This window comes from Dasypus novemcinctus, chromosome 2, assembly GCF_030445035.2.
Source record: "Dasypus novemcinctus isolate mDasNov1 chromosome 2, mDasNov1.1.hap2, whole genome shotgun sequence".
Taxonomy (NCBI): domain Eukaryota; kingdom Metazoa; phylum Chordata; class Mammalia; order Cingulata; family Dasypodidae; genus Dasypus; species Dasypus novemcinctus.
This window is the reverse complement of record NC_080674.1, coordinates 144,874,495-144,896,363: the sequence shown is the minus strand read 5'-3', so window position 1 is coordinate 144,896,363 and position 21,869 is coordinate 144,874,495. Positions and strand designations below refer to the sequence as shown.

General features: G+C 42.8%; 1 protein-coding gene across 1 annotated transcript in view; it reads left to right on the top strand.

The window, feature by feature from the left end:
• Positions 1 to 21,869, top strand: part of SPOCK1 (SPARC (osteonectin), cwcv and kazal like domains proteoglycan 1) — a 569,733-nt gene that overhangs the window by 393,603 nt on the left and 154,261 nt on the right. Inside the window, exon 5 of the mRNA XM_058279114.1 lies at positions 11,978 to 12,104. Within this exon, the coding sequence (XP_058135097.1) occupies positions 11,978 to 12,104 (127 nt within the window). The remainder of the gene's footprint in view (positions 1 to 11,977; positions 12,105 to 21,869) is intronic.

The following is a 21,869-nucleotide window of genomic DNA, read 5'->3' as shown; positions in this document are numbered from 1 at the left end:
GGAAGAGATGGTTGTGCACCAACTTCACCTATTGATGAGTAACTTCAGCGGGCTAAAGTATAATCTGGAGAACAGCTAAAGTTTAAGTCTGTCCAAGATAGAAAGAGGCCAGGAGCTGCCCTCTTTACTCCACACCTGGCACGAAGGGAAGCAGGACAGACTGAGAATCCCAGTGCTGGTGAGGACTGGCTTCTTTCCATACAGATCAGATTGCAGCTCTAGCCTAGGCCCCAGTGCTACCTCTTGCAGGGAGGAAGCTGTGGGGACCTGCACCAGCCTCTGCAGGAAATTACTGGCCAAGCTGCAAAAGCCAGTGACTGTCCTACTCTGATGATGTGAGCCACCACAGGAGCTATTCTGTGGCAGGAATTGGAAGCTCCATTTCCCAGAAACAGGAGGAGGAGACAGTTGAATGCCAATTTCAGTTACTGATTGGTAGACTCAGCTGGCTAAGCTATAATCCTGGGTACAGCTGGGGTATGAATCAGCACAAGTTAGAAAGAGGCTGGTGGCTACCATTTTGACTCTGCCCCCAGGATGAGCTGACAAAATCTCAGGGACAGTAGGAACTGGTTTCTTTCACTCAGATTGGACTGCAGCCCTAGACTAGGCTTCAGCCCTGCCTGAGGCAGGGAGGAGACTGGCAGGCCCTATACCAGCCTATCCAGGTAACTGCAGGTAACTTTGGTTGGCATAGATTGAAAATTGGAAGTCTACTGGGGAAACTGCAGTCATCTTGGACCCTCACTGCATAGATTGCTGCCCACACCTGTAGCTCCATCCCTGCCCCAAGCAGGGGAGAAAGGAGTGTGAAACTTCTTCAGTTTCTCTGGGCAACTACAGTCTAGGCCTGAACAAACTGGATTATCCACACAGCTGTGACTCTGTCCCTACCCCCCTGGCAAAGGAGAAAGTTGGAAGAAGCTTCATTGGTTCCTGGTACAATGAGGGCAGCTTGAGCCTCCACAGCGTACAGCACCAACTACATGCTTGGCTCCTACTACATAAGGAGCAAGGGAGAAAGGGCAGGAAGCCCTAAGCTTTAGAGAAAAATTTCACCCAGAATAAATATTCTACTAAGCCAGATGCCAGGACACCAACCAAAAATTACAATCCACACCAAGAAACAGGAAACTATGGCCCAGTTAAAGGAACAAGAGAAGCCTCCAGATGACATAAAGTAGTTGAGGCATCTAATCATAGATATTCAAACAAATCTCTTTAATAAATTCAATGAGATGGCTAAAGAGCCTAAGGATATTAAGAAAACATTGGATGAGCATACATAGAAAAATAGCAGATCTTATGGGAATGAAAGGTGCAATAAATGAGATTTTAAAAAAACATTGGAATCGTATAATAGCAGATTTGAGGAGGGAGAAGAAAGGATTGGTGAGCTTTAAGAAATGACCTCTGAAAGTGAACGTACAAAAGAAGAGATGAAGAAAAGAATGGAAAAAATTGAACAAGGTCTCAGGGAAATAAATGACAGTAAAAGGCGTGCAAACATATGTGTTATGGGTGTCCCAGAAGGAGAAGAGAAGGGAAAAGGGGCAGAAGGAATATTTGAAAAAATAATGGTAGAAAATTTCCCAACCCTATTGAAGGATATAGATATCCATGTCCAAGAAGCATAACATAATCCCATCCGAAAGTCTGAATATACCAACTCTGAGACACATACTCATCAGAATGTCAAATGCCAAAGACAAAGAGAGAATTTTGAGAGCAGCAAGAGAAAAGCAATGCATAACATACAAGGGATACCCAATAAGATTAAGTGCTGATTTCTCACCAGAAACCATGGAGGCAAGAAGACAATGGTCTGATATATTTAAGATATTATAAGAGAAAAACTTCCAGCCAAGAATATTATATCCAGCAAGACTGCCTTTCAAAAATGAGGGCAAGATTAGAATGTTCACAGATAAACAGAAACAGAGAATTTCTAAGCAAGAGACCAGATTTTCAGGAAATACTAAAGGGTGTGCTAGAGGCTGAAAAGAAAAGACAAAAGAGAGAGGCCTGAGAGTCTAGAAATGAAGATTATATCAATAAAACTAACTAAATGTGTCAAAAGATTGAAAATAAAATATGACTGATAAAACTCAAATAGTCAGGAATAAACTTAATCAATGATGTAAAGTACTTGTATTCAGAAAACTCCAAATCAATGTTAAAAGAAATCAAATGAGTCCCAAATAACTGGAAGAACATTCCATGCTCATGGATTGGAAGACTAAATATCATTAAGATGTCAATTCTACTCAAACTGATATATAGATTCAATGCAATCCTGATAAAAATTCTACCAGCATTAAAGAAAAAATTGAAAACACAATCATCAAATTTATTTGGAAGGGTAAGGGGTCTTGAATAGCCACAAACATCATAAAAAGGAAAAGCAAACCCTTATCTCCAGACTTTAAATCATATTACCTAGCTATAGTGGTAAAAACAGCATAGTACTTGCCTAAAACAATAGACCAATGGAACCAAATTTATGGTTCAGAAACAGACCCTCAATTGTATCATCAAATGATTTTTGACTAGCCTGTCAAACCCACACAGCTTGGGCAGAACAATCCATTCATCAGATGTTGCTGAAAGAACTGGATATCCATAGCCAAAAGAAGGAAAGAGGACCCCTATCTCATACCTTACCCAAAAATTAAGTCAAAATGGATCAAAAACCTAAAAATAAAAGCAAGAACCATAAATCTTCTAGAAAAAATTGTAGGAAAATATCTTCAAGATCTGGTGGTAGGTGATGGTTTCTTAAAGAAGATAAGAGGACTACTGATGTTTAATGTATGTAGAAGTTTTAATTAGCTTTACTATAAAAGTGTGGCAATGTATAGAGTGGATGGTAACACACAGTAACAGCTAGTTTATAAACGGGATGTGACTGAAAATGGTAGACTAGGTAAGTAAATGCCAATTTACAGAATGCTAGAGAATAATCTGGGAACTGAATAGCACAGTAAACCAAGAGGTGGATGAGAATTGTGGTTGATGGTACAGATGCAAGAGTGTCCTTTATGAGCTAGAGCGAATGTATATCACTACTGCACGGTGTTGGGAATATAGGGAAGCATGGGAAAAATAGAGTTGTAGTGACCTATGGACTGTGGTTAGTAGTAGTAATATAATATTCTTGCATCTATGTGAAAGATGTACTGTGTTGATAACAAGGCAGTGTGGAAAATGTGAGCCAAATGTACACTATGGACATGGTAACAATAAGATGATGTTATCTTATCTGAGCAAATGTGCTACCACAGTGTGATGTGTTGATGGAAGGGTGTTGTTTGGGAATTCTGCACATGTGCATGATTGTTTTATAAGTTTACAACTTCTGTCATAATATATTTAAAAAATAATAAGTAGGTTGGGGGGAAAACACACCAAATATAAGATAAGGACTATGATTAGTAGTAAGATTTTGACAATATTCTTTCATAATTTGTAACAAACATCTCATGACAATGCAAGGTGTTATTGGAGGGTTGATGAATGAGACCCCTGTATGATGTTATGCGTGTTTGCTTTGTAAGTTCACAACTTTTACTATACACTTAATTGTTTATGTATATTCATATATAAATGATATAAAAATAATAATAGGATTGGTTGGGGGAAAATACTTTGGTTAGTAGTGATATTTTGACAATGCTTCTTAATCATTAAAAAGATTTAACAACAATGTAAGTTATTAGTGGTAGGGTGAGTTATGAGAGTCCTGTATGATGTTATATGTTTGTTTTGTAAGTTCACAGCTATTATACACTTATCATTTATGTATGTTTATATATGAGTGATATAGTTAAATAAATTAATTTTTTTAAAAAGTCTTAGAGCAATCTTTGGCAGTCTGGTCTACCAAAGAGACACACGCCTGGCATGGATCTAATTCCAAAAGCATGAATGCTTCTCTAGGTGTACCTGAATGCCAACCTCTCTGCTGAAGTTTGACTCCATGACCTCCCCTTCACCTGGGCTGTGTAATGGCCAAGACAGCTGGGGAAACATGCACTCTTCATGGAGAGGGGATTCAATAGCCCCAGAAGAGAGTTTCTAAAAGCACTGCATGAGCCTGTGTAAAGCATTGAAAATGAAGGCGGAGGACACATACCAAAGGGGTAACATACCCTCTGGAAGTAGGATTAAGGATATGAGAAATGTTATTGTGGTTTTTTTCATCTGTATGCCTTTCTATGTTTGATTCTCTTATAACCATGTTTGGTTGGTCTATTTTTTTTTAATCTGAAAAATAAATGCATTTGCAGAATTTTAAAAGAAATCTCTGTTGCTAAGCCCACACCTGTCTGCCAGCCTTCCATTTCTCAGTAGTGTTTAAAGAAGCTCAGGCTGTGGGGTCAGGGAATCCAAGAAAGATCTCCCAGGTGCAGGATGGAGAGTGGAAAAAAGGGAAATTCGCCTAGATAAAAACTCTCTGAACAGTCCTTAAAGGTTTCAGTGAAGACCAAGAAGTGGGATCAACCTTATCTGGACCAAATGTTCACTTGTGTATTTTGAGGTTCTGTGGGTTTCCAAAACTGAAGGGATAAACGTTCCAAACATGGTTAAGATTCTAGAGGTAGTCTTTACTTTTCAACAAACCCTTAGTCAATACCTACTTTTTGCCAGAAACTGGGTAAAGAATTCACAGGTAATGCTGTCACTTTCTATAATATGCATGACATGTAATTATTATACATCATGATCTGATTTAACGAACCTTATCCTCCTTACCTTGGCAGACCCAGATGAGGCAAAGCCACGAGTGCACTGGCTTTCCTGTGCTTGACATGCTGGCTTGAATCAATGGCGGACCTTCATCACGATACCTGGGCTGGGACTCACATCGTGAGGGTGGACCTTTCCCAGTCCCCCAGGTCTGCTTTGCCCATGAAGTCTCCCCTACTTTCTCCCCTCATAGATTCCCTTGCTCTAACATGACTTTTCTCCTTCTTAGGGGGCTTGGGAAAAAAAACTTGGGATAGTTTGTGTACAGGGCTTAAAATAGTAACTGTAATATTGTAAGACCTTAAAACATGTTAGCTATTAGCAGTGGTAGTAATAGAGGTAAGCAGGAACACAATACATGCTCAGTACATGCTTATGCTCTCATTATTACATATTTGTCCTTTTAAATTTCATGCTTCTATAAACAGCATATCTTCTATATGATCTGAGTACACAGTAGCACTTGGGACACTCCAAGGTACAGTAGATATTCCATGGAGGCTGCTCTTTCTGTGGTGCTCTAATAGACATCTGATTGGTAGGAAAAATGGCCTCTCTTTCAACGGGTCTTATGTACGGGACCTTCTTCACTTAGTAAAGGAAGATGACTTCTGAGCCCACGTGTACCAGGATGGACAGTGTCTCATATGGGAGCCTGTCTCTGTCATCAAAGCAGCTTTTGTAAGTTATACAGGCCATTATGGTCTTCCTGTGCAATTTTATGACTTAGTATAATGACTCAAATAACACTAACAACAGAGGAATTATAGCATCATTTGACATGACAGATTATTTCAGTGGCTATCATGTTTTTCATTTCAATTAACATTCATTGTTTTGTCTCTGGTTCAAAATAGCTACCATGTCATCACTCTGAATATCTTCCATCCTGCTTTAGATGCAATTCATTTTGATTTTGCAAACAAATTCAATCCTGTTTTGAATGGGCAGTTTGATATTCACATGAAAATAAAATACATGTAATCATGCTGCTAGCAAACAAATACTGTTATTACTAGAAAGGGATCATTTGTGGGTGGGTTTTCCACTCTCAGATGACAAGTCTGCCTTTGAAACCCAGTAAGAAAGCAAAGATACAACAGGAAAAAAAGGTCCTGTGCCTAAGACTCATTACATGAGCCTTGGTTTCTACATCTTTAAAATGGGGATAATCATAGCATCTACCCTCAGAGGGTTACTGTGTGAGAGGAATCAGGGAGATGATGCATTTAGGGTATGTAGCCTGGCATGTAGCAAGCATACAAAACAGAGTGCTGCTGCTGTTACTTATGGTCTGCAATTGCTCTATGCCTCTACCAATGTGTTAGTTTGCCACAGGAATACCAGTGTAATATACCAGAAATGGGTTGACTTTTATAACGGAAATTTGTTTGGGATAAAAGCTTACAGTTTCAAAGCTGTGAAAATGCCCAAATCAAGGCATCATCAGAGATGCTTTTTCACCAAAGGTCGGCTGCTGGTGGGATCCTGGGCTCCTGCCATGTGATGAGGTAAAATGGTGGCTCTTCTTCTGGATCTCTGCCTTCTCCTGGAGGCTTCTTTCTTCCTGGGCTCGGCTGTGGGTGATCAAGCACATGGCAGTGCTCCTTTCTTCAGCTTTTAGCTGCTCTGTGGGCCTAGCCTCTAGGGGCCTTCTTTCTGTGCCTCTTTGCTCTACTGATTCCAACTTCTGGCCTCCTGGACCTCTCTCAGCCTCTGGGGGCTTCCTTGTCTTTCTATGACTGTGGGTGATCCTCTCTCTCACATGGCAGGGTCAAAACAGTGGCTTCCTTTCTCTGTGTGTTTCTGCCTCCAGTTCTCCGTTTATATAAGACCCCAGAAGATGGTGGAGACCTAACCTTGGTCACACCTCACTGACTTACTCCAATAAAAGGACCTAAAGAAATCTAATCAAAGGCTCCTTAACTGAATCTAATACAATCAACCGGTCTCACACCCACAGGAACGGATTAGTTTTAAAAACATGGTCTTTTCTGAGATTCACAAAAAACTTTATACTGTCACAACCAGCTATTCATGTGCAAAGTAAAATAGCTCCATCTATTAGGCAAATGTGGTAGAATATACAGTGTATTGGTTAAAATGAGTGGTCCTTCTTTAATAACTGAAAGAGAAGAGCTAGTAATTATACCTCCATCTACCCTATCATTAAAATTATTTTATTAATAGACACAGATTGTTTGAATTTCATACAGTGGGATTGATGTCAAATTTTTTTTTTGCCTGTACATGTATTAATTGCATAAAAAGTTTTCTCAGGGGAAACGGACTTGGCCCAGTGGTTAGGGCATTAGTCTACCACATGGGAGGTCCAAGGTTCAAACCCCGGGCCTCCTTGACCCGTGTGGAGCTGGCCCATGCACAGTGCTGATGCGCGCAAGGAGTGCCGCACCACACAGGGGTGTCCCCCGCATAGGGAGCCCCCCGCGCGAGGAGTGCGCCCTGGAAGGAGAGCCGCCCAGCGCGAAAGAAAGTGCAGCCTGCCCAGGAATGGCGCTGCCCACACTTCCTGAGCCGCTGACGACAACAGAAGTGGACAAAGAAACAAGACGCAGCAAATAGACACAGAGAACAGACAACCAGGGGAGGGGGGGGCGGAATTAAATAAATAAATAAATCTTTAAAAAAAAAAAGTTTTCTCAGTAGGTCTCAGTCATGCATTCCCTTTCTATGGGCCTTCATCCTGGCCCCACTCTGACCATGGAGAAATGTAATGCTGATCACAGCTGATGTCATCAAAAACCACGTCAGTGTTGACTATGGGGAAGTGGCAGGAGCTGAGGCTTGTCTTGGTGGTGAGGGTAGAGGTATCTATTGGGGAGCAGGTGCAGTCCCAGGCACTGGGGAAGGTCACTCTCCTCAAGGTAGTGTTTCCATGCAAGAATTCCTTCCTGGCATTTCTTGGGAAATTTAGGTGCTTTTCTTAGTCCTGACTCCTGAGAAAATTGGTAAAAAAAAAATGAAAAGTAGGGAAAGTAGGACAAAATATTGTAATTCTCCTGTGAGAATTAAAACATAATCATTAATGTAGAGGTGTTACTCGTTGGAAGGAATTAATTGACGTCGAGCTGAAAGCAAGAGCAGGAAGCTCATGTAGAGTTGAAGGTTAAGGCTGACATTTTCAGAAACTGGGACAGAAGCACTGAAAAGAGGAGTGGTCACAATCTGGCTGGTCAGTCTTGCTCATAGCTGTTGCCATGTTAAAAGAGCATGTTCATAGTCCTGGCTGCAGCCATTGGTAAGTCATCTTTGTAAATCAAGTGGATATTGATAAATTTACTTGCACAGTATACTTATAGAAACTGTATGTGTGGTATTCCAAGGTGTAGTTTTGGTGCAAAATGAGTCTTTAAATTGGCAATATCAACATGTGATTCTGTGTAGTTCTATTAACTTGCTTGTAGATCCATTTGTTAACATTGTTTGAATACTTTCCAATAATGTCCACTGACAGTTTCAAGTATTTGAGTTTTCAATCTAGGTTACATTTCTTTGTAAATGCTATTAAACATAATATCCTTATTTATTGAAAAACACAGAAACATTTTTTAATCTGTACTAAGGGACTTTGTAGCAAAACTGTGGTCATGGCGGTGGCAGTATGTGTATGTATGTATTTTGGGAAGGGAAACAGAGCAGACAGTGAACCTGTTAAGTTAGACTAGGGTGGTTTAATACCCAAACTAGGAGTTTAGGTTGTGCCCTAAAGGGTGGGGAGAATATGGAGGTTTTAAGCAGAGGAGTCACATGATCAGATTTGTAATGAAGCATCATTGCTCTGCTTCAAAGAAATATGCTGGGAATTTTGGTAGGCTTAAAAATTATTGAAAATAAGAAGTTGAGCAAAAGAGAATAAGAACACCAATGATGTGCTGCTTGTCTTCTCTGTACTGTGGGGTGCTTGTAGGTTGGGCTTTTCTGTCCTGTACTGTCTAGTTAGTAGGAGGTCTGGATTACCCCTCAGCACCAGTGAGGCTGGGGCAGAGTTAGAACTTAGCAGCTAATAGGAAGATTAGAAAGACCTGCCTCTCAATCTAAATTGCCTGTGTCACCTCAAATGATGAATGTCTATGACACTGGGCATAGCAATCTCATCAAGACACATTCATAGGGTTTCAGTCTTCATTGACTAAAGAATTGAAATATCTTGAGTTAGAGAACTTGCCTCGACTGGGCTGGTTATTTTTTATGATTTGTGTTGAATTCTGGGGATTGTAACACACACACAATAGCCAGGTAAGTTATGCCTCCTCAGGCTCATACATACTTGTAGATTTTTCTAGACTGTGTCTTCATTTCTGTAAATAACTTGGCCTCTGGACAGAGACCACAGACAAATTTTGGTGCTATCTCCACTAGGGTCCTCATGCAGTAAGGAATCCTGGGTTTGCCCTAGTCTAAGAGGTATTCTTGTTTCATTAGGGTTGGGAAAATTCAGAATGACTTGCTTTGTACCTAAAGCCCCCACAGCAACCTAGAAGAGGACAAAGTAACTGCCATATTTTTGTGTGACGTTGACCAAGTCACTTCCCCTGTGTGTCTCCAATGCCTCATTTATTAAATGAAGCTGTTGGATTGATTCGTTTTAACATTTTTAAAAAATTCTGACCTTCTGTGATTTTGCAAAAAACTGCTGAGTCATCACTGCAGTGGTCACTACGTGGCGAACCACCTATCCAATGGGGATATAGTGACCACTCATGACTTACCAGTCCTTCTAGTTGGATCCTGCCAGCCTTTCCTTAGTGAATTTAATTTAATGGTGAAATTCAGGTCCAGAGACAGAGATGACTTGCCATAAACTGGTGATTGATAGTTGGTTCCATCTGTCCCTCAAAGCCATTGGCTCAGTGTTCAACCCTACCTCCCCTGCCTTCGGCTAAGCTTCCTTGGCGTTTATCCTCTGGGGAATCATTTCGTGGGGTTATATCTGCTCCAGCAAAGCAGCCCTCTCTTTGGACTTTATAGCCCCTTTCTGGGAACTCATAACAAGAATTGCCTTAGCTATGGCTATGTACACTGGGGACTGACCCCAGAGAGGGGCTTCCAGACGCTGGAACTTCTGCCTGCACTTGCTGATTCATTATCAGTGTCAGACAATCTGCTGCGCGAATGATGATAAATGTGAGGTGTTCTGCTGAAGGAATCATGGGCTCTGAGATTAACTCCATGCTGACAGCTTGCTCGATCTGCTGCATGGAGTCCCACCACCCGCTGTGCCTTTGGTGATGGTCCAGAACAAACCTTAAAAGAGTAAAGTGTGTTTGGCAAAGAATAATAACAGACCTCGTGTACATGTGACTTAAAATGTAAATGATAGATTTTCTTTTCCAGACAGAGAGGCGAGGACAAGTTGGGTAGCTGCTGTGAAGGCAGGGAGGCATTAGAGAGAGGACCCCACTGACAGATCTCTAAGTTCCCTCAAAAGAATTTTCAAACTGGTATTCCAGGTATAAAGGAGACGGGGTGAAGAAGATCCCACCACCCGTGTACCGTGCTCCATCCCATCCCTGCCGCATCCCTGCCCCATGCCCGCTCTGCAGCTGTGAGAATATCATCACAGGCTTAGCTGCTAATTATCTAAATGAATTGGGGCAAGACACTTCCCTCATTAGTAAAATGCCTCATCAGACTTTCCTCTCTGGGTCTTTGGTCAGAGCTAGGCTCAGCCCCATGGCCTGTCCAGCCTGGGATCTCCAGCGGACCTGACGGTGGGGTTGCGGGTACGTGGTGATCCTCTTTGATGTCCACCCTCAAAGTTATTTCTATAAATGGAAACTCTTACTCTCCCAACCTCCCCCAAATTTCCAGTACAGACTTGAGGTAGGATAAGAACAAAATTGGCAGGTGCCCTTTGCTTTATCTCCCTTTCATGCTCACTTTCCTTTTAGAGAAGGGTGGATTACCTCCAGTGCCAAATCAGAATTTCTGTGGGGCTAGAGATCCATTCCACATATGGCAAAGGTTGTGTCCCAGGCAGTACTTCTGGAGGGATTTATTATGATTAAGCTACATTTCTATGGCAATGATAATTTCATCTTCTGTGCCCCTATCCACTGGGGACAGATAATTATAGACACAACTACCATTCTTATTGCACCCTATCGTACAGGCTCTATATCAAGTTTTTCATACGTATGTGCCAGCTCTTTTAATCCTCATATCATCCATTTGAAGCCAGGTCTACTTTTCTTCCATTTTACAGATGAGGAAACTGAGACCTGTAGGTTAAATATCCTGCTCAAGGTCACACAGTAAATGGCAGAACTGAGATTTGAACTTGTGCTTCCTGATTCTAGAGCCCAAAATAGCCACTATGCAATCCTTCCAGTACAAATCATTTCAAGGGCACAATAATCGCCTGATTCATGGGCAGCCCAGAGATGCTCGTCCTCCATCCGGAACTCACCTCCCTGCCGTGACTCATTCCATGTGTTGACTGAGAGCAGCTCTGGCTAAGAGAGGAAGATGGCCGTAACTGCAGGCCTTTATTTCAGTGGTTTATGATCCTGTGATGGGGTTCCTTCCGTGGACACAAGCCATCCTAATAGCACCATTTATCATTATGACAAAGGTTAGGATGGGGGGAAACTCAAGCTGGAATGAAAGAGTAGAATTCTGATTATTTTAACAGTTGAAAGTGACATCACCTCAGAGCCTCTATCGAATGGCAAATTGGAAGCTGGACTGAAATTGCTTTAAAATGTATCCAGAGATAGTTTTCTACAGCTGTGATAAAGTCATTTGGATGTGTTCGGAGATGCATTTCTATCTAAACTGTTTTGCTGAGCCGTCTGAGTCTCATCCTAGGCGGAACACTGCCCTTCAGCTTCCTTAGCTCCGGAGGCATCCAAGGCTCGGGGTGCCACATCCAGTACTGGGGGCAGGAGGTGATGAAGCCCACAGCCTGAAGTGGGTTTTTATTGTTTTCCCATGTCAATAAATGATGCTGCACAACGTTTTTAATGGCTACATTGCTTTCCTCAGTCCATCTGGTAGACTGAACCCAGGCATTTGGAACAGTCTCCCTGCTCCAGCATCAATGAATCTGAACAAATGGGAGTGCTGGCTAAGGGCCCTGCAGATTCCTCTGCTTGTTTGACCAGCCCTTTAAATTACATTTTGGCCTTTGATGCTGGGAACCTGGAGGGAAGACCCATGGGGACTGTGGCTTCAACTAACATATCCCCTCTTTTCTCACCCTTAGGCAAAAGAAGGGGAATGTGGCTCACAAACACTGGGCTGGAGCTTCAAATTTGGTCAAGTGCAAGCCATGTCCTGCGGTCCAGTCGGCCATGGTCTGCGGCTCCGACGGCCACACCTATACATCCAAGGTTCGTCCTCTTTGTCGTCTTTTGTGGCATCAAAAACTCTGCATCTACTTGTTCTGATGAGTCTCTGCACTCAAACCGGGGCCTCTGAAGCTTGGTGGGCTTCAGGTGTTGGAGAAGCTGCCCCGTGAACAGACTCAGGGATGCTGATCTGGCCAAAGAGACACTAGAAATCCATGTAACTGAATTGGTTAAACCTTAAGGAGAAAGGGTGACTCTGAGAGTGGGCATGTGACCCTGATGTTAACCTAGATGGGCTTCCTGGAGAAGGTAGGCAACAAGCTGTTCAAAAAGATGCAAGTAGTACACTTTTGCTGACAGGGAATAAACAAGGAGGCCAGGCCCAGGGTGTTGCTTCGTGGACTCACAGTGAAAGGAGGGGGCTGTAAGCCCAGGTTTAATCTATGTGTTTTGTTTGTCTAGAATGGTTTCAGCTCTGCCCCAGGCCCCAGGGCCCCAGGGACACATCAGACACTGCTCTTTTCTCAGAGAACCTGAGGTACTTACAGTCTAATGGGGGAGAATAACATGGTGGCCAGTCATTTTAATTCAAACCAATGAAAAGAAAATAGGTTCATAGAAAAAGGACCGAGGATAAAATAGGTATATTTATTCTTATTGAAGGGATGATGAAAAGCTTCACAAAAGAGGGGGTATTTTATCTGGGCTCTAAAGCTTAAGTGGGATTTAGACAGGCAGGGAGGCTGGAATTGGAATGGAAGAAAGAGCAAGGAGGTGAGCCTTTTTTTCCTTGGAACTTCAAACTCTCCCCTTGGGATACAATTGTCCATTTATGTTTGGGAATGAGTACACATTTCAGTGGGATAATGAATGAAAGAAAGGGAAACCATGAAACTGACCAGAGTTTGCTTTTTCAGTCTTTTATTCAAATAGTATAATAGTATAAATAGGATAGTATTTGTATGATAGTATAAAGAGTATAAATCAAGTGCCCCCTTCTGTGCCTGACCTGGTGTCTCAGTAATTTTCTTTAAGAGTTGGGGTAAGAGAGCAGGCTGTGCTGTAACCCTCCCCATCTTCTCTAGCCAGAACTCCACTTTAATCCCACTTGATTTTCTAGATAAGGTTTCAATTCCATAATGGAGTCTGTAACTAATGAGAGTTTGAAAATCGTTGCTGTAGGTGACACCCAGTCACTTCTAAACCCCCTTACTGTGTAATTCTCTGGGCTCAGGAACTTGGGCCTTTCTGCTGGGGTTCTCTCTCTGTCCCCCTCCTGCACAGACAGCTGCCAGCTCCTATGATCTCCCCATCATCCTGACCCTCATACCACCGAGATTCCACAGGCCTGGAGGATCCTCACTGCCCATTGTTCTCAGAGGCTTATTCAGGTTATTTTGAGGATTTGGCCACTCTTCCCTATTGCTTTTGTGTTATATAGGTCATATATGTTCAATCATTGAAAGTAGTTTCCTCCTCCCAGATTTTCACATATATCTAACAAAATAGGAAGCCAGAAGGTATGTGTCTGGCTTGTATTCAGATGCATGGTAATCTGTTTTAGCAGCTCAGTAGCATAATCATTGCTTGATTACTTTCTTCATTCATTCAACAAGTATCATTTGAACCCTTTCTATGTGCCAGGAAATCTTATAGTAGGAATTAAAAAATGGCTCTTCTTCATGCTCAGAATCAGTAATCCTTAGCTCTCCAACTCGAGACCTTTCTCTGTGAATTAGAACCTCTCTACTAATGCAATATACCAGAAATGGGTTGGCTTTCATAATGGGAACTTTATTAGGGGAAAATCCTACTTTTCTGAGCTGTGAAATGTCCAAATCAAGGCACTATCAGAGATGCTTTCTCACCACGGTCACCTGCTGGCAGATCCTGGAGTCCTGCCACATAGTAAGACAAGATGGCGGGTCTGCCGGTCTCTCTACTTTCTTGGGAGCTCATCTATGGGCAATCTGGTAACTCTCCTGGGTCTTTTCTCCTTGAGCCTCTTGGGGCTTCTCTGTCTTTCTGCAGCTATATGAAAACCTGGAGTCCTCTCTCTCTCTGCTACCTCCTTTTCCTCACATGGCAGGATCAAAATGGTGACTTCCTTTCTCAGTGTCTCTCTGTGTGTTCTCAGTTTAAATAAGACCCAGCAAGAGGGTGGATACCCAACCTATGAGTCCTGCCTCACTGACATAGTCCAATCAAAAGCCCTAAAGCAATCTAATCAAGTGATCTAATCAAAGGCCCCTTAACTGAATTTAAATGCACACAGGAATGGATTAATTAAAGAAAAGTTTTTTTTTTTTTTCTGGTATTCACAAGATTCAAACTGTCACACTGCCCAAGTTCATAGCCAGTACATCCTGGCTAAATAGCACCCAGCCCACCTTAGCTCAGCTCTACCCATTCTTTTCCCTCTCCTTTCTCTCCCTGATTCCTAAAAAACTCACAGTTTAAGAAACTTTGTAGTAACAGAGCTCTCTCCTGATAGCCTGAACATTTCTGGAATAGAGGATTTATAGGGGACATTGATGAATCGTTCCTCTTCCCCATCTCCCAAAAGCTGATCTGGTCACCACCATCTTTCCCCCAGAGTGGAGCTTCTCCAGCATTTAATGTGCATATAAATCACCTAGAATTCCAGTTAAAATTTAGATTCTGATATAGCAGGTCTAAATGGGGCCTGAGCTTCTGCATTTCTAACAAGCTCTCAAGTAGTGTGATGCTGCTGTCCATGGACCACAATTTGAGGAACAGGGGCCTCAGTTTTTATAGGCATCTCCTGATAGGTCTCCCTGCCTCCAGCCTGGCCCTTTTTCTTCCACAAAAGTCCATTTGCACATGACAGTTGGAGGGATATTTCTGTAGTATATGTCTGCTCAAGTGCTTCTCCTGCTTTAAAATGCTTGGATAATTTTCCTCTGCTTCTAAGGCTAAGCTCAAAACTCTTTATTGTTACTAGCAAGGCCCATCAGAGTCTGTCCCCTTCTTACACCATAATCGCTTTGCATAGAAAGGATCATTCATTCATACATTTGCTCATCCAACAACTGCTTATTGAACACTGAACAGTTGTTCCAGGCACTGTGCAAACCTAGGGAGTGGAGAACAAAACAGGCACCGTCCCTGCTCATCTGGAGGTTACTGTCTGGTAGGGGAGGCAGCAATGAATAAGTAACCAAGAAATAAATACACAATTTCAAATTTTGGTAAGTTCTACAAGGAAAATAAGAGTGGTCCTGGGAGAGAGAATGGTGGAGAGAGGCCTGCTTTATTGGGGATGTCAGGGAAGTCCTCTCTGAGGAGATGTCCTTTACCTGAGATGAAGACTCAAAAGGCCCCAGAGTAGAGGGATAGAATGTTTCGGACAGAAAATAGCATGGACCAAGCTTCTAAGGCAAGATGATGTGTGTAAGGACTGTGCAGATGTCTGTGTATCTGTAATGATAATGGGAGAGGTGTGTGGGATGAGGGGGGAGAAGGGAGTGTTATGGATTAAATTGAGTGTTCCAAACAGATATTTTGAACTCCTAATCCCCTGTACCTTTTGAAAATAAACTCATTTGGAAATAGGGTCATTACACATGTGATTAGCGAAGTTAAAATGAGGCCATGCAGCAGTCTGGTGGGCCCTTAGTCTAATGTGACTGGTGTTCTTACAAGAAGAGGAAATTTGGACAGACACAGGGAGGACTCCATGTGACAACTGAGGCAGGGAATGCATGGGTTATTGGCAAAGCACCAGAAGCTAGAAGAGACAAGGCAGGATTCTCTCCTGCAGGTTTAAGAGGAAGCATGGCCCTGCCAACACCTTGCTTTTAGACCTCTGGCCTCCAGAACTACGAGGCAATACATTTCTTTCTTTTAAGCCACTCAGTCTGTAATACTTTGTTATGGCATCTTTAGGAAATGAAGACCAGGAATGCTTCAAGAGGTGACAATTGGCCAAAGGTGGGCAGTGAGAAGATCTTCAGGGAAATGTCAGGCTTAAGGGCCACTCGGTATTATAATTGCCTTCTTGTCTATGTCTGTCTTACGTGTGTTGATCTAGAGGCAGACATACCCTTCGCCACCTTCACCAGGCATGAGGCATGTAGCACAGTGGGTTCTCAGCAACTACCATCGAGATAGGAGCCACCAAGGACCACAGCTGAGATGGGATGGGAGGAGGAGATTCCAATGTGTACAGCCCATCTTGGGTCTGATTTAATGGGAGGGAGAAAACTCAGTGACTGAGAAAAAAAAAGACTTCCCAAACCTGGGCCAGTTGCTTAACTGACCACCCAGCCTGGAGCTCTGCAGAAAGAGTCAGAGGCTCCTTGAAATGATTCTTTCTTTGTGAGGACCCAGTTTGTGCAGTTCAAATTATTCCCTCCAGCACTGGAGTCTGGTTCTCAGGCCCAAGCCTGGAGATGAGCCATGAAATGTCAGTGAGTGGTCAGGGCTTGGTGACCAGCACGTTGCGTATCAGGACCTGGCAAAAACGTGCCCACTCACCTGTCTTTCATCTACAGAAGAGGTTAAAATATCAGCTCCCTGTGACCCTCAAGCTACAAGAAGCAATGGAAACCTGTCAGACATGGGTGAAAATGCTGTCAGTTGCCCAGGGACTGTCTCTGGAAATGTGTGCTGGTCAAGGCCCCCTGCAGCCTGGCTAGCAGGTTTGCTCATTGTTGTGTGGGAAGGTTGCCTACTTACAGGTGCTGGCAAATAGTTTGTTTAAGAGGCAGGATGAGGACTTGGAAGATTCATTTGTAATGATTCCTGGTTCCGTGGAAGAGGAGTGATTTCCAGACACTTCTGGACAAAGTCTCCAAAGGCCTTGCCCACAGCACCCTGGGAACAGTTCCTGAAGTGTCCTGATTTCCCACACCAGCCTCACGAGTCCACGATTTCCCAGACCCTCTGCGACTGCCATTTTCTTCCCATCAATTTTTTCTGGAGCAAAAGAAGAGACTTAAAGTTTTCTTGTCAGAAATCGTAGTATTCTTCTCCCCATTTTACATGTGGGGTTTATTGAGGCCCAGAGATACCAAGCAACTTGAACAAAGTTTACAGTAGGACAGTGACTGAGTTAGACACCCAGGGTCTCATGTGGGGACACCTGTGATCTACCTACGTGTATTTGAAGTTAAACAAAGGGATTGGGGTGGTGGGAGAGGCAGGCATAGGTGTTGGGTTCTTGGCATGTGTCTCCTAGTCTTCTGTCTTGTGTGACCTTTGGAAAGTGTGTGTTCTCTATTTTCTAAAGAAATGTATCACATGACACATTTGTGTGTTGACTGCTCAAGACTTTGAAAGCAGAGGACAGTTCTAACCTCCTATGGCACTCAACAAAGCTTACTTCAAAGGGGGATGTTTCAATCTGGTTGGGTCAAGTATTTCAGTTATTTCCCCCATATACATGGTCACTTATTTTTTGAGGTACAGGAGAACTTTTTAGTCTCCTCGACAAAGCTGTTGGGGTCCACCAGTAGGTGCTCCATTAATAAGAATGCATGAATGAATTAATGAACAAATGACTTTCACATGCCCTAGAGTTATAGCCTTTTCTGGGTCCCTGAGATCAGGAAACAATGGACAGATAAAACCGCGATGGATATGTAACAGAAGGTTGTTTGATGTCATTAGCCAAATTCATAAAAAACCTCAAAATTTGACAAAAATATATGGTAGCCCTAGTCCTGTCATTATCAGGAAATCTCACACCCCATAATAAATAATCTCCGTATGCCAGGCGAATTGTTTACCCCTTCCCAGATGGGCTGGGGGCTGCAGGGACCATTGCCAGGAGAAGCAGGAAGGAGGAGTCTGAGTATCAGTTCTATCTGGGTTCTGAGTGTTGGTCCTCAGGGCCCCATTAAGTAAGCTTTTCTCCTGCTTCTGGGTTCTTAGAGCTGGGGGGATGTACTTAGGAGCCTCCCAGGGTCCTGGCATCTGGGACACCACTCAGAGCTCTGCAATTCCCACAGGATCAAAGACACAAACAAGAATATACAATGTATTGAGATGAAAGGATATAAGATGTTGCATGGCAATAAGTGATTATTCAAACTCTTATAAACATATCCCATAAAAGATAAGGAATAGAAGGTTACCTTGAGAATTGACAATTTGAAGACCAGCATTGAAATTGTTAGAGGAGTCCAATATAATCCTTCTCCTTGACCCTGCTGCCATGTGATAAGGATCAGTGTAGTCATTTGTTAGTTGCCCATTACGTTGCATTCTCCTGGCCAGGAAAGCTGAAGTAGTACCATCTAGAAATTGAGTAAATATTTGTTGAGTTCTTACTCTACACCATTCATTGTACTGGACACTATGGCTATGGCAAAGGACCAAATAGACAAAGCCCCAGTTTTTGTGGAACTGACCAGGAAGGTAGGCAAATTAAAAAGCAACCTCCTTTCGTTAGATGAAGTATAGACATACATAGATAATGGGCGTTCAGGATGCTGCCGGAGCACAGAACCAGGCCACCACAAGCATTTTAGAGGAGTAAGCAGTCTTTTTAGAGGGTGCAATGGTTCAGTTGAGATCTTAAGCCTGAAAGGAGTCAACCAGAGTAAGGATGGGGAATGGAGTGGGCATTTTATTCTGTCAGAGGAAAGAGAAGATTGAAAAGATGAAAGAAAGCATGGCACCCTGAGGGAACTGGTGACAATGTCAGTGTGCTGGGTCATGTGTGGAGTAGGTGTAACTAGCTAAGGAAATGAGGTTAGAAAAATAACTAGAGGTCATATCTTGCAGGTCCTTGAAGACCATCTGAAGGATGGTCAAATCTTTGCCCTAAGATTATCTGGCAGCTTATTAAAGATTTATATTTTTGAACTGACTTACACTAGCTGTAGGATGGGGAATGGGTCAGGGCAGGAATGGCAACAGTATAACTGAAGAGCCTATGGGGTCCATCCAGGCACAGCATGATTGAGGACCGGATTTGTATAGTGGTGGCAGAAATGGATAGAAAACTATCTAAAGAGGCTTTTAGGAAGTCATGACTGGTCTTAGTGGCTGAATTTCAAATGAAAGTCTTTTCAGTTTAGTACTCAGCAGAAGGACTTCTTTACCATCCTCATCTTAGCTGGACTTGCAAATCCTCTTGCCAACTTTTCATTTTGTCTGTAAGAAGACAATTGAGGCTGCTGACTAGACTCTAGCCAGCTCAGATATCAGGTGAGCATTCTCAGGTTTCCTCTTTCTAGGTGGGATTGCCATTTTGGAAAATATGAGGCAATCTAGGGTGCTGGGGTTCTGGAATCTCAGGGGAGGAAGTCCCCGCAGCTCCAGATCGTGGCTCAGCTCTGGCAGGTATGCCATTGCCAAGCTGCCTTCAACAGGACTTTGTTGACTTCTCTCAAGCTGCATCCACCTGATCAAAGCTCAGATGTTAGAGTGACAGCTGCTCAGTCTCTCACCATAATCTGGGGTGCTCAACCTGACCTCCCAGGAGAAGGACCTCAGAATGCAACTGGGAACCCCTGATAGCCAGCCGTGTTCTCTGGCATCAGACTGGCTGTCGGTAATTGGAAAAGAAGCAGGCAAACACCCGTCTGCTCTTACACACTGCCACCCCCAACGTTTACTTCCTTAATCGCTGTTAAACAATTAGCAAATGGCTCATTTATGTCTAGAAGCAGAAGAGAGATGCAGAGTTAAGAACCACTGTGGAGGAAAATGTTTCTTTTCTGTTCTCTGAGTGTGCACACATGAGGGAGGGGTAGAGAGCTTGCTTTACAGGGTTGACATTTCTTTCAGCATATTGTCGCTCCAGATTATATTATTTTCAGAGTCATCTTAATAGTTTCCAACAATTGCTACCAAGTAAAGGTCATGTTTGAAGTTCTTGGCAAATGGAGTCTCTGTTGGCCAGCATTTCCCAAGAACAGGCTGTTCTGAGGGTTAAAGCAAATCGAGAGTGTGGATACTAGGACTTCACAGGATGGCTTCAAGCTCGGTGTATTGTCTCAGTCTCCCCCAGACTTTTAGGATCCTGTGACAATGACAGACATGGAGGGGTTTATGTGTGGCTACTCTTATTAGCTCTTAGGCAGAGTGAAAGCTGTCAGTGTTTCCAGGGATAGTTTGGGATAGCTCTGCCTTCACCTGTGGGGTGAGAATTTTCTTCACTTGCAATGGCTCATTGGTAAGGGACTTGCTTCTGACTAAGCAGAAAATAAAATTATTGGAAACTGAAGGTGGGATGCTGGTATTAGCTCATGTTGTGCATCAGCAGGCTGGAGCACAACAGCAGACACAATGGTACCAAAAAATGAGAGTAGCAGCAGCATTTAAGCCTGCCATTGGCTGCTCCCATCTGTGCAGCACTGTGGGGAGACAAGGACTAAAACTGCCCGTTCCCACATGGTGTCCTCAGGTACCAGAGAAGGAAAGAGTCCTCGACAGATAGGCCACAGTGGACACCAATGGTCTGATGAGGGCATCAGACATTACATTTCATTATTTTGGGTTTTTTGTTGCTTAGAAAAATCAGCGATATAAGTTTTATGACTTCAGAGAAATATATCTGTGGCATCTAACCAACTATATGCAATTTTGCTTTGTAAATTAAAACACTTCGAGGTTAGGGGGAAATCCCCCCACCGTGGATGCCCCAACTTTGCTTTTCCTCTCAGGTCTTATTCATAGTCAACCTTTTTTCCACAGTCTGGGGTAAGCAAATATCATTTGATAATAAGTATATGTGGTATGAAATCCTCAACTCTTAGTTTAAATAGGGTTCTTGCCCTGATTTTGTTACTACCACACATATTACCTTGGATCATGAGTTAGCCTCGCAGAGCCTAAGTTTTCAGTCCCTTTTCTCCTTCACAGGTTGTTGGAAGGAACAAGTGTGAATAATTAGAAATATTAGTTGTGTATTAGGACATAGATTCTGACTGCAACAAAACCCCAAATGAAACAGGATCAAATTCTGTTTATCTCTGTGTAAATATTCCAAAGTAAAGCAGGCCAAAGCTGATACTAGTGGCTTGATGCTGTCAAGGACCCAGGATCCTTTAACTTGTTATCCTGTCATTCTCAAAAATTGGAGTTGTTGAACTTCTACCTCTGGGTCCAAGATGCTGCTGCACCCCAGTCAGTAAGAAAGAAGAAAGAAAAGGGGGCATAATCTAGAAGTTACATGTGACACTGCTCACATCCTTTGGACAGAAATTAATCACAACCCTGCACCAAACTGCAAAGTAGGCTGGGGAATGTAGTTTTAGTTCCTGGCAGCTATGTGCCAGCTAAAACTTGAGAGGACTCTTAATAAAGGAAGGACAAAGTAAATACTTCACTTGGCTAACTGTGTCTGTAATATCTTAAACAACAACAACAATCACAACAACAGTACTTATTGATTAAGCACTATGGCATTGTGCTAAGTGCCTTTTCCTGGGTTGTTTCATTTAGTTCTCACAACAAACCATGAGGTCCCAAATTAAAGAGAAAACTGAGGGTAGAAAACTTTTCCACAGTCAACAGCTGGAAAGGAGCAGGTCGGATATTTGAGCCCTGAGTATTTGACTCTAGAATTAGCCTTCACTTCCATGAGTGCAAAGTCATCTGTAAAGTAATGTAAAATACCAGCTGTATTACAGGATGCTTTTGATTTTAAGTGACAGAAACATAACTCAAACTTAGCTTAAATCAGAAGAGAGAGTTTATTGGCATACAAGGCTAGAAAGCATACTGGGGTGGCAGACCTCAGGGAGAGAAGGTGGAAGTCAGCATTGATGACACTCCATTTCCTTTTGTCTCTGGCTTCATTCTGCAAATAGGCTTTCTCCCCCTAGCAGA